General features: G+C 37.6%; 5 protein-coding genes across 9 annotated transcripts in view; all 5 read left to right on the top strand.

Annotated features, from left to right (window-relative positions):
- The window catches only part of LOC109127222, a 3,388-nt gene extending 1,861 nt beyond the window's left edge, over positions 1-1,527 (top strand). The window contains exons 3-5 of the mRNA XM_019231749.1: positions 118-471; positions 644-1,010; positions 1,083-1,527. Of these exons, the coding sequence (XP_019087294.1) occupies positions 118-471; positions 644-1,010; positions 1,083-1,527 (1,166 nt within the window). The remainder of the gene's footprint in view (positions 1-117; positions 472-643; positions 1,011-1,082) is intronic.
- LOC104721418 lies at positions 1,615-2,466 on the top strand. Its single transcript, XM_019231700.1, has one exon. The coding sequence runs from the start codon at positions 1,753-1,755 to the stop codon at positions 2,299-2,301; it is 549 nt and encodes a 182-aa protein (XP_019087245.1). The 5' UTR covers positions 1,615-1,752; the 3' UTR covers positions 2,302-2,466.
- Positions 2,770-4,482, top strand: LOC104721417 (E3 ubiquitin-protein ligase RNF170). Its single transcript, XM_010439395.2, has 5 exons — positions 2,770-3,140; positions 3,394-3,590; positions 3,694-3,792; positions 4,030-4,081; positions 4,171-4,482. The coding sequence occupies exons 1-5, from the start codon at positions 2,885-2,887 to the stop codon at positions 4,326-4,328; spliced, it is 762 nt and encodes a 253-aa protein (XP_010437697.1). The 5' UTR covers positions 2,770-2,884; the 3' UTR covers positions 4,329-4,482.
- On the top strand, positions 4,583-8,798 carry LOC104721416 (armadillo repeat-containing protein 6-like). Of its 4 annotated transcripts, none has more exons than XR_757019.2 (11): positions 4,583-4,951; positions 5,043-5,363; positions 5,455-5,738; positions 5,946-6,074; positions 6,161-6,283; positions 6,546-6,653; positions 6,866-7,044; positions 7,139-7,312; positions 7,708-7,796; positions 7,935-7,977; positions 8,707-8,798. XR_757019.2 is itself a non-coding variant. In XM_010439394.2 (8 exons), the coding sequence occupies exons 1-8, from the start codon at positions 4,816-4,818 to the stop codon at positions 7,260-7,262; spliced, it is 1,404 nt and encodes a 467-aa protein (XP_010437696.1). In that variant the 5' UTR covers positions 4,583-4,815; the 3' UTR covers positions 7,263-7,528. The 4 variants fall into 4 exon arrangements, 1 of the variants encoding a protein (XP_010437696.1); XR_757018.2 differs by having other exon boundaries at positions 7,879-7,977; XR_757021.2 differs by lacking the exons at positions 7,708-7,796; positions 7,935-7,977.
- On the top strand, positions 8,904-11,575 carry LOC104721415 (serine/threonine-protein kinase SRK2E). Of its 2 annotated transcripts, none has more exons than XM_010439393.1 (10): positions 8,904-9,304; positions 9,635-9,709; positions 9,810-9,911; positions 9,991-10,044; positions 10,130-10,222; positions 10,300-10,392; positions 10,608-10,712; positions 10,809-10,907; positions 11,044-11,242; positions 11,338-11,575. In XM_010439393.1, the coding sequence occupies exons 1-10, from the start codon at positions 9,134-9,136 to the stop codon at positions 11,433-11,435; spliced, it is 1,089 nt and encodes a 362-aa protein (XP_010437695.1). In that variant the 5' UTR covers positions 8,904-9,133; the 3' UTR covers positions 11,436-11,575. The 2 variants fall into 2 exon arrangements, with proteins under 2 accessions (XP_010437695.1, XP_010437694.1); XM_010439392.1 differs by having other exon boundaries at positions 10,608-10,749; positions 10,840-10,907.

Genomic DNA, 11,575 nt, shown 5'->3' with positions numbered 1-11,575 from the left:
TTGAATCTTTGATCCATTCTACTTGTTCGTTGGCGCAACAAGCTTCTCTGTCCTCTCCTTTCTCAAATGAAGCAATCAAGACTTGCCTATTCAAAATGCTTCTTAATAAAACTCCAGGACCAGATGGATTTCCTGCTGAGTTTTTTAAGTCGACTTGGTCTATTATTGGGCAGGATTTAACAATGGGAGTGCAACAATTCTTTCTGGATTCCTTTCTCCCATCCGCCTTAAACTCGACGAGTCTTATCCTTATTCCAAAAATTCCAGGGACAGTTGATGTTAGGGATTTTCGTCCTATCTCTTGTCTTAACACGACTTACAAGATCATATCTCGGCTGTTATTAGACAGGTTAAAAATTCTTCTTCCTGATCTTATACTTCCTAATCAAACCGCATTTATTAAGGATAGACTACTATTGGAGAATGTGCTATTGGCCTCAGAAGTTGTGCAAGGCTATCCACTTGCTTCAGGTAAAGAAAAATCACGCTGAAAGTGGACATTTCTAAGGCCTTTGATTCGGTCAGATGGGACTTCCTTTTTAGCTCTCTTCAAGCTTATAAGATTCATCGGGGTTTCATTAAGTGGATTAGAGCATATGTCTGTTTCCCTCGTTCAATGTTAGTCTTAATGGGGTTTCTTCAGGCTTTTTCAAAGGAAAGACAGGTTTGCGCCAAGGAGATCCATTATCCCCCATTCTAATTGTTATGATAATGAATGTGTTATCTCTAACGTTGAACAAAGCAGCAGAAGAAGGTTCGTTCAGTTACCATCCTGGTTGTGAGGATCTTAAGCTTACTCATCTTCGTTTTGCGGACGATTTATTAATTTTCTTAGAGGGCTCTGAGCATTCTTTGAGAGGAGTTATGTCAATCCTCTCAGACTTTGAGGAAATGTCTGGACTGGGAATGAATATTGAGAAGACCTCCATGTTTTGTTCTGGTTTAAGTGAGAGTAGTTTGGAAAGGCTGCATTTACTATTCAATCTGAAGCATGTCTCACTTCCAGTCAGGTACTTGGGCCTTCCTTTATGTTCGAAAAAACTTTCGCTAAGGAATTGTGATCCCTTGTTGTCTCAAATCAGAAAGAAATTAAATTCTTGGACTCACAAGTTTCTGAGTTTAGCAGGAAGGTTAACACTTATCTCTAGTGTTATTTCAGGCATTATTGGTTTTTGGACTAGTGCTTTCTTCCTTCCGAAGCAAGTTATTAAGCGGATCAATAGCCTGTGCAGCTCTTTTCTATGGCGAGGCAAGATCGATTCTCCTTCGGGCGTTAAAGTGTCATGGTATGACATTTGCTTCCCTAAGCTCGAGGGTGGTCTTGGTTTAAGGAACATTGGTAGTTGGAATGAGACTTGTGCCTTGAAACTTATATGGATGTTGTTTTTTAGAGCTGGTTCGTTGTGGGTGGCATGGATTAGAAGTAAGTATTTTTCTAAATCTCCTCTGTGGGCGCTTAATGAGAAAAATATTGCTTACTCTTGGAATTTTAGAAAATTACTTAAGCTTCATCCCTTAGCTCTTTAATTTTTAAGCATCAATATCGGCAATGGTGATTCTACCTTCTTTTGGTGGGATCCATGGACTCGTTTTGGTTCTCTCTAACATTTTCTAGGCTCAGACGGTCCCAGTCTATTAGGGATCCCTCTGCTTTCAACTGTGGCTGAATTGAGATTTGAAGATGGTTGGTCTCTCCCTAATGCTAGATCAGAGAGACAAGTTCTTCTCCACTCTTTCCTCTCTACCATTACCATGTCTACTTCAAATGATACTCCGGTTTGGGCTGTTGATGGTATAACTTACTGGTATTTCTCTTCAAAAGTTGTGTGGAATGCTGTTAGGATTTCAAAATCTGATAAATCTTGGGCTCCGCTTGTTTGGCACAAAGCTGTCATCCCAAGACATGCTATAACCACTTGGTTGTTCATTCTCAATTGTAATCCTACTCTTGATCGTTTGTCTACTTGGGGTTATGATGTTGAGTTAGATTGTCTCCTTTGTGGGTTAGGCCATGAATCACGAAATCATCTGTTTTTTAACTGTGCATTCTTTGCTGAGGTTTGGCGTTTGATAACGAATAAGTTTCAGATTTCTACTTCTCCGGTGTTATGGGATCAGATTCTCCTTTGGCTGCCAAGGTCTTCAGTTTCGAAGCACAAAAAACTTGCTCTCCTTCAAGGATGGCAGGGTGCGATCTATGAACTATGGCGAGAGAGAAATCGGCAGTTTCATGATGGTATCTCGCTATCTGCAGTTGCTCTTACAAAGATCATTCTTTTCTACTATGAAGGATCAGTGTAAAGCAATGTCTCAGCTGGGCTTAAAACGTGGGATTTCTATTCTTCATTGTTGGACTTCTTAAAGTTGTGTTTGTTTACTAATACTTGCAAAAGCTTAAGTTTATTTTCAATGTTCCTTTTTTTGATCCTTGATTCTCCTAGTATTAGTTATACTAATTCTTTTCTCTTTTCTGTTTGTAATAATTCTATATTACTCTTTGTACAGTTTTAGTAATTTAATTAAGAAAATCCTTTAACAAAAAAAGAAAACAAATTAATATGGACGAATTTGGTAGTACACTAAATTGAAGAATCTGACATGTGTTTTACCTATAAATCCAACTACCCACTAAAATGACTCCTTTGCCTAAAGTCGGTACTTTACCTTGCTGAAAAGAGCGAGGACAAATTGGTCATTAACCGTTCTACAACACGCTTTGAATTTTACTTATCCAACTGTTGTAAATTGTAATCTAATAATAATAAATCCAAATTAACCTTTTTGTTTTTGGAAATAAGGAAACTTCCAAGACGGAGAGACAAAGAGGTTTGCCGAGTAGAAATATTTCCTCCTTAGGGAGCACTTAGGGAGGAGGAAGGAAGAGATGGAGGTAACAACCGCCGACGAGGTTTTTCCGGAGGTTAACACCGCCGAGGTAACGGAAAATCTTGATCGGAACGAGCTTGTGGAGTCGTCGAACGCCGTCGTTCTTGCTGACGGAGTCGTAGCGGCTGAGGAGAGGAAGATTGAAGCGGAGAATCGTGAAGAGAGCGAGACGCCTCCAGAGGATGATATTTGTCCGATCTGTTTCTGCTCTTTTACGGTTCCTTGTCGTGGGAATTGTGGTCATTGGTATTGCGGTTAGTCTTTTTGAGCTTAATTTCATCTTTACATTGAATAGAAGTATCTATCTATCTATCAAGCTTGTGTCTTTCTATTGGAAACGTGAGAATTGCTTATCTGGGTTTTGAATTTTGATTTAGGGTTCTAGTCTTGGGATTTTTGGTAGTCAATAAATTTCGATTCTTTTTCTGTTCCTATGGAGTGTTTGTTTGCAATGCCAATAGAAGATGTTCAGGGTTGCTTATTAAGATTGTTGAATTTATTATACAGGAAGTTGTATCTTGCAGTACTGGAACTATGCTGCAGTATCTAGGCCTTGCAAGTGTCCCATGTGTGTCCGGCTCATCACTAAGCTGTCACCAGAAGCATCTTTGCTAGAGCGCCAGGAGCAAGAGGTTAAGGAGGTTCTTGATAAGGTCCGTAGGTATAACCGTCTCTTTGTTGGAGGTCTAACTGGCTTTGTTCAGGTATGGTCTTTTTGTTTTCTATGATTTTTGTTTGTTGCTTCTCTTTACTGTCTGATGCATTTCTTAACTTGGCAAAACCACCCTCCTCTTTCGAATATTTCAGAAGGTGCACGAGCTGCCTTTTCTAATGAAGAGAATGGTGTGGCATATGATGGATACAGATGTGAACAATCTTTATTTTCATGAAGTGCGCATCTTTGCAGTTAAGAACATCTTACCCCCCTGGAGTTTACTTTTCATAGTTTAGTGTTTAGTTGTTAGCTCTTTTACCTACTTATTCATGTTGCTATTCGTTTTCTGTACTGCTAATAGCCAAGCAAGACTACACATACTATATCACTCTCTGTAATCATCATAGGATATATATATATATATATATTCTGTTTTTGCTTTCTCTCATTGAAAGTTGAGAAACTAAAGTTTCTTCCGGTGTTTGCAGATGTTCATGAGTACCCTTTACACTGCCGCAGAGTTTAACTTCATCCCAACGGGTAAGTAACCTCACAAGTCATAAACCAGCAATGACGGGGTTTAAGGCTTTTTAAGCTTTCCAAGATTGACTTTTTACCGTTTTCTACAGGCGGGTTCAGAATAGTGACAGTTTTTGACTACGCTGCGATAACTATGATCCTGATTCTGCGCTTAGTAGGGATCTATCGGAGGAGACGCCTTGCTCAGCAGGTCAGACAACTAGCAGCTGCAGTAATTGAGGAGCCGGAAAGAGATTTAAGGGAATAATAGTAACAGACAAGTGAATGTATTAAGTCTTGTGCAGTTTGATCCTTGTGGATAGGAATGGTAGATCATAGAAACCTCGAGTTTGTGCAGTTTAACAGAGAATAAGATTCCAGATGCTATAACAGTAAAAAAGAAAATGATTGGAATATAGTTATCTATGAAAAAAGTTTTACCGCAAAAGATTCTCTTAACCAGACTTGCTTAAAGAATCAGTGCCTGTGGTATCAGGAACTAGGTGATAAACGATGTGGTTTATTGCTAGCTCTTGGTAAACGATGTCGTTTTACCAACGCGGTCTGTGGTAAACGATGTCGTTTTATGACAATCTCTTGGGTTATTTCGTATATTTTCTTTTATTTTTTTTTTCCGCTTTCAAATCACAGTGAGTGTAATTACTTTCGCCCTTTTCTACTTGCAAACTCAATTTGAAAGCCATCTTTTCCGATCTATCGAAACGAAGGGAATCGTAGCGGCGGAGGAAGGAGAAATGGGTGTACGTGCAATATCTCAAGAGGCGTTCGACGATCTAGTGAGGGAAAATGTTGAAGATCTTGGAATGGAACCCTCCGAAGCTCTCGAAGACGCTCTCCACACTCTCAAACTCCAAGGCGTCGATCTCTCCGGTCCGTAAAAATACAAATCTATTTTTAGTTTTCCCTTTTCTCTCAAACTAGATTTATGTATCAATTTTGTGTGTTTGTTTATGCTACACAGGGATCATTACATGTGTTCCAGGAGAAAGTAGCATTAAGGACAATCCCGTGATTGCTTGTTTAGATAGACTAAAAGAATTCGACAGTGTTTCTATAGACGGACCTCTTCGAGAAGAGGATTTGGATGAGATTTCGAGTTTGTTCGTCAAGCTCAAGGAGCTTTGTTGCAGCCAACAAGATTCAGGGAACGCTGCAATCGCGACGAAACATGGTGCTGTGGACTTAACATGCTCTCTTTGTTCCAAAATCAAGATAGCTCCTGGAAGTAATCGTAATCGTATTGTTGTTCCCTGTTTGAAAGCTTTGGCTGTGTTGATTCATGGTAATGAGTAATGACTTCTGGAGTTAGTCTTTTTTTTTTGTGTGTTTATAATTTTGAATTGATGTTGATCGTGTTTTTAATTCAATTCTAGACATTCAGAGCACTGAGGCATTCAGGAAGTGTACTGGACCAAGTATTGTTGTTGGCCTATTGAGTAATTCGATCTCCGATTCTGATTCGTTGGATGCTGGTTTCGCTGTTGTTGCTGCTGCATCAACTGGTAATGAAGTTGTGAAACAATCATTCATGGAATTAAAAATTGATGAACTTATTCTACAAGTGCTGAACAGAGAGAGTAAAACTACCGTTCGAGCTCTGTACGATGCTATTTGTGTTCTTTTGACTCCAGATGACAACCGTGTTGTTGCTTCCCAAGTAAGTAGGTTTACATTCGTTTGGACTGTGTGAATCAAATTAAGTAGAAAATGCATCTAAAACAGCTATGGAACACTTAGCAAACATTTATTACTCGTTGTCTTTTGTGTTTGAAACCATGGGAAAATAAATAGCCTTTTCTGTGCTTATTCATGGACATACTTTGAGAACACAAATCAACTAGATTCTTGCTTTCATGTGTTTTAGGTTTATGGTTATGCACGAACTTTCGCCAAATTAGGGATTGCAACAGCCCTTACCGAAGCATTACAGGCAGGGATTGGCTCTGATAGTTTGGTGTCAGCAAGTATTGCGTTAAAATCAATTGCTGTAAATGTAAGTCTCCTAGTTGAAATCTCTGTGTCATAACATTTATCTGGTTAAGTCGTTACAATTTCCTCATCTGCTTTTGCTGTAAACAGGATGAAATATGTAAATCTATTGCTGAAATTGGTGGAATAGATACACTTCTTCGGTGTATTGATGATAGCGGTGAACAAGGCAACAACACTGCTGCAAAGACATGTTGTTCTCTGTTGTCTAAGGTGAATAGCTGTCGCTTTAAACTGTCCTACAGGCTGCCGCTTTTGTCTTCATTGTCGTCAGCTATTCAAATTCCTTCTTTAAATTTGGCGTTTCAAGTATTTGCCACACCATATTAAGAGTAGCTTGTGTTCATGTTTATCCAATAAATGCATGTTCTTAAAATTTAAGCTTTTCAAAAGCCTAAACCCTAAAGCTACTGATTTAGATTAGCATTGCAATCACGCGTGAGAAATGTTTGCCTAAACTGTGTATTTTATTCAGTTGGCAGGAAGTGACTCTAACAAGAGTACCATAGTTGAGAAGCGGGGTCTCGATAAGCTAATCAAACTTGCACAACGATTCTCCGATGATCCTCTAGTCATACAAGAGGTAAGTAAAACGAAATGAAGAGTCATCCTCTTACGACTTTGTGTCCCATACAATTTTCCTGTCTAGAGAAGATACTTGTCAGTTGTGACAATAGGTCACGTCTATGATCCACTAGATAAGAACGTAATGTCGAGTGGAGAATGTCTTTTTGTAGCACTAGGGTCTGAGTGCATAATCCTTTTGATTGACCCAAGATATATTGGTTGGTTCAGGTCATGTTGATAATCTCTATAATCTGTTTGAGATCACCAGACCACGCAGCCAAGGCTATAGAAGCCGGAGCTGGTGATTTAGCGGTCCAAGCTATGAAGAGGTTCCCAGTAGCGGCCCAAATGCAGAGAAACGCTTGCAACATGATACGGAACATGGCTGTAAGAAATGCAGAGAACAGGTAACTATCTTGTTTCCAAAATTTGTCATCCAAAAATATGCACATATCACAAATTCTTTTATCATATTGAGTTCTGTCTGCTTGCATACTACAGAAGTATTCTGCTTGCCAATGGAATTGAGAAGCTGATAAGGACTGCTAAGGCCAATAATGAGTTATGCAGAGCCGCTGCAACTGATGCACTGAGAGACCTTGGCCTTGATAACTACAATAATTAAAGGCCAATCTATCTCCCTTGGTATATTCATGAAAACTACAATTCTGCGAGGTTGGTACCAATTGTTTTCTGCATTGTCTTATGCATTATTCAAGCTAAGAGGAGTGAAGAAGAACGCAAGATCTTACATACTGTCAACAACAGTTTGCATTGAGTTCATCTTTTGAGTAGAAAAGCATTAGGATGTTGAATTTTTTGCAACGATTGTTTTTTTGTTCGAATGCTTGAACATGTTTTACAATAGAAAAGATTTGTTTGAGAGTTTCAGGAAGGGTTCTCACTCTAACTACGGTAAATAGTAAAATAGATAGACAAAGAACAAAAATACTTCAGCTTGAGAAAAAAACCATCTACAACATTTATGTTAAGAAGATTTATGAAAATTGAGTGTATATTTAACATTGCCGACAAGGATTTTGTCTTGTTTGTTTTTCTTTCACCTTTAGGTTTAAAACAAGGACAAACTGTTTGACTGAAGGGAAAATAAAAACAAATTGAAAATGTAAACCCACCCACGGAATGATCTCTAGAAGAGGTATTAGGAATATAATTATGTACGGCTATGTGTTTTCTTTATTAAGATGTCAATCGTCGGCATATAAACAAACTTTTAATAGATGATGATGATGGATGGGGCTATGATGAATGCAACTCTATCGGTTTCTACTTTTAGGTGGAGATCTGACAGAATAGCCAACAACATCTCGACATTTGTGGTAACCTTTTTTTCTTTATTTTCTATTTTAAAAAAGCTAAACACCCTTTTTATATACCGAAATAGAAAGCAAATCTTTTTAGTGGCCATAAATACATGAGTAGTAGTGGTTTCCATGATTAGCCAAGTTCAAAAATTTGGGGATTTTTGGGTTTCTATGTAGTAGTGAATTTATTATAATATAGATACTAAATTGAACAACTAATTCTGAGATTTTTTTTTTCATTTTCTAATTTTATTTTATTTTATTAAAAAAATTGATGAGAAATTAATACAAAATCTCCTATTGTTATCTATCTTACCATTTCAATAATTGTTATAATTTTTAGTCAATTAAAAAAAATCTTTGCTATATTATTTAGAATAAGATATCAATAAACAAATAAAATACTACAAATGATTATATTATGAAGAGGTTAACCTCACTAAAACAGATTCGAATATTAAGTACTTAAAATTAGGTTCAGAGTTCATAACTTCATATTAAAATCGAAATTAGTTGTTTTGTTATATAAGTTATACTATTAATTTAATTATTACAGAGAGTAGAATGCCCATTGTTTGTCAGAAAACGTTGTAAGTAGAAGGGTACATCCGTCATTACGCTCAATGTCCCCATACTTTGACAAATCATAATTCAACAAAAGCGAAACTCTCTCTCTCTCTCATATGTTTGTCTTTTTTTTTTTTTGGAAAGAGATCTCATATGTTTGTCACTTTGTTGTATTAGCTTACTTCAAGCTGTGGTTTAAACAGAGCAGAGAAAGCTGTTCTCTTTTTATATATGGTGAGAGGAAACGAGAGCTGATAGAGAGAGAGAGAGAGAGAGAGAAACAGAGCTCAAGATCACGAGCCCTTTTCTACTTCTTTGGTCTTCATCATCGAGCGATCAAAGGAACAAAAAAAAAAAAGATCTCAAGAAACCCACTTTTTGTTGGTTAGATAGTTCACGGGTCTCTGAAACGTCTCTTTCTCACAACCATAACTTGATCACCCCACTAGTCCTTCCCTTTCTCCTCTCAACGGCTCAAGTTACTACACGTCACACCCGTTGTTCATTTCCTCGGATGTCGAGGCGACGTTAGATTAAAAAAAATTACTCTTATTGAGGCAGAGATTGTAGCTAGTTGCAGAGAGACAGAGGAAAGAGGTAAAAAATGGATCGGCCAGCAGTGAGTGGTCCAATGGATTTGCCGATTATGCACGATAGCGATAGGTATGAGCTCGTCAAAGATATTGGCTCCGGTAACTTTGGAGTTGCGAGATTGATGAGAGACAAGCAAAGTAACGAGCTTGTTGCTGTTAAATATATCGAGAGAGGTGAGAAGGTCAGTTTCTTTTTCCTTTACCAAAAGTATTTTACTTTATGTTTCAACTCCTCTCTAGGTTCTTGAATTCAAAGAATCCATTTTTTGAGTTCTCACCATCCAATCATGATTCCTAATGTCATATATTATAGTTATGAATGGTTTTGAACTTGTGATCATTGATGCTGAAATGAGTAAAATGGTTTCTCTGTTCTGCATGCTCTGTTTTTTGTAGTCTGTGTTGTGTAATGTTGTTTTGAAGGCTCTAGGTGTTTTTGATGGTATGGATTTTTGATAATTCGAATGTGGAACTTGATATTAATGGTTGGATTTTTTTGGAGTTTACTACAGATAGATGAAAATGTAAAAAGGGAGATAATAAACCACAGGTCCTTAAGACATCCAAATATCGTAAGATTCAAAGAGGTTTGTTTTCAACTCCCTTTAAGCTGTTTACTTACTACTAAGTACTAACTAACATTCAAGAAAAAGTAAATTCTATATTTAATTCTCATGTTTGCTTCAGGTCATATTAACACCGACCCATTTAGCCATTGTTATGGAATATGCATCTGGAGGAGAACTCTTCGAGCGAATCTGCAATGCAGGCCGCTTCAGCGAAGACGAGGTTTATTCTCTCTTGTCTCTCTTTTTAGATTGATGGTTAATGTAAGATTCAAAATACTGAGGTTAATATTACCTTGTAGGCAAGGTTCTTCTTCCAACAGCTCATTTCAGGAGTTAGTTACTGTCATGCTATGGTAATGAGAAATGTTCAGTTTCAAAATCAATGTTTCATCCTCTGTGAAAAAGGGCTGACTCAAGTGATTAAATTTTATGTTGTAGCAAGTATGTCACCGAGATTTAAAGCTTGAGAATACCTTATTAGATGGTAGCCCGGCTCCTCGACTAAAGATTTGTGATTTCGGATATTCTAAGGTATCTTTTCTTTGTCAACCATTTCAAAAACTATACTTTTTACTGTGACTTTAAGCTTTGTGTGTGTTTTTCTTCAGTCCTCTGTGTTACATTCACAGCCAAAATCAACTGTTGGAACTCCTGCTTATATCGCTCCCGAGGTTTTACTAAAGAAAGAATATGATGGAAAGGTACTTTATAATCATAGTGCCCAGACGACTAATAGTAACCATATATTATACAAACAACAATTCTTTCTTCCTTTATACATATATAGGAGAAAAATGCTTTTTCTTGATGAAAACAATCTCGTTGAGCATCTTGGCTCTTAAAGCATTTTGGTCAAGAGAGCTATTTGAAAAATTTATCATTCTTGAATTGGTCAAATGCATTCATAATTGGTCAGGTTGCAGATGTTTGGTCATGTGGGGTAACTCTGTACGTCATGCTTGTTGGAGCATATCCTTTCGAAGATCCCGAGGAGCCAAAGAATTTCAGGAAAACTATACATGTGAGAGTCTTTCTTCATGCTTTAATAGTTGAAACATGTAACTAATGGACTCTGTGCTTGCTTGCTATCTAAACAATCTGTTATGTTCTTGCTCAGAGAATCCTGAATGTTCAGTACGCTATTCCGGATTATGTTCACATATCTCCTGAATGTCGCCATTTGATCTCCAGAATATTCGTTGCTGACCCTGCAAAGGTATAACTACCCCCAAAGCATATATACACACCTCTGATCAATGTTCTTTATAGTGTGATTGAAAGAAGCTGCTTGCATTTTGTATGTCTATTAATGTGTTTGCTGAATTGGCTAATATTGGTTGGTTTCTTGGCAGAGGATATCAATTCCTGAAATAAGCAACCACGAATGGTTTCTGAAGAATCTACCTGCAGATCTCATGAACGATAACACATTGAACAGTCAGTTTGATGAATCGGATCAACCGGGACAAAGCATAGAAGAGATCATGCAGATCATTGCAGAAGCAACTGTTCCTCCTGCAGGCACTCAGAATCTGAACCATTATCTCACAGGTGAAACAATACAATACATAAACTTTTCCATCTCTTGTCTTTTTTCTTACCTTCTCCATGTTTGAAAAAAAACTTCTCATTATTTGGATAAACAGGAAGCTTGGACATAGATGACGAAATGGAGGAAGACCTAGAGAGCGACCTCGATGACCTTGACATAGACAGTAGCGGAGAGATTGTGTATGCAATGTGATACCACCTCTATGGTTTCTGCTACCAAAAATGTAATAACAAAAAAAGTTGAAGAATAAGGTGTCTTGTATGCTATTGAGATTATCCCAGCTTTGTTAATGGGGACACTTTGAATCTTTGATAAGCAAAAGACTTGAACAA

Source organism: Camelina sativa, chromosome 11, assembly GCF_000633955.1.
Source record: "Camelina sativa cultivar DH55 chromosome 11, Cs, whole genome shotgun sequence".
Taxonomy (NCBI): Eukaryota; Viridiplantae; Streptophyta; class Magnoliopsida; order Brassicales; family Brassicaceae; genus Camelina; species Camelina sativa.
This window is presented reverse-complemented; position numbering and strand designations above follow the sequence as displayed.

Coding starts and splice junctions, on each gene's coding strand:
- LOC104721418 (XM_019231700.1), top strand. CDS start 1,753: ATGTCTACTTCAAATGATACTCCGGTTTGGGCTGTTGATGGTATAACT.
- LOC104721417 (XM_010439395.2), top strand. CDS start 2,885: ATGGAGGTAACAACCGCCGACGAGGTTTTTCCGGAGGTTAACACCGCC. Junction 3,591..3,693: donor GTCTAACTGGCTTTGTTCAG/GTATGGTCTTTT, acceptor CGAATATTTCAG/AAGGTGCACGAGCTGCCTTT. Junction 4,082..4,170: donor GTTTAACTTCATCCCAACGG/GTAAGTAACCTC, acceptor CGTTTTCTACAG/GCGGGTTCAGAATAGTGACA.
- LOC104721416 (XM_010439394.2), top strand. CDS start 4,816: ATGGGTGTACGTGCAATATCTCAAGAGGCGTTCGACGATCTAGTGAGG. Junction 4,952..5,042: donor CCAAGGCGTCGATCTCTCCG/GTCCGTAAAAAT, acceptor TATGCTACACAG/GGATCATTACATGTGTTCCA. Junction 5,739..5,945: donor ACCGTGTTGTTGCTTCCCAA/GTAAGTAGGTTT, acceptor CATGTGTTTTAG/GTTTATGGTTATGCACGAAC.
- LOC104721415 (XM_010439392.1), top strand. CDS start 9,134: ATGGATCGGCCAGCAGTGAGTGGTCCAATGGATTTGCCGATTATGCAC. Junction 10,045..10,129: donor TTAGTTACTGTCATGCTATG/GTAATGAGAAAT, acceptor TTTATGTTGTAG/CAAGTATGTCACCGAGATTT. Junction 10,908..11,043: donor TCGTTGCTGACCCTGCAAAG/GTATAACTACCC, acceptor GTTTCTTGGCAG/AGGATATCAATTCCTGAAAT.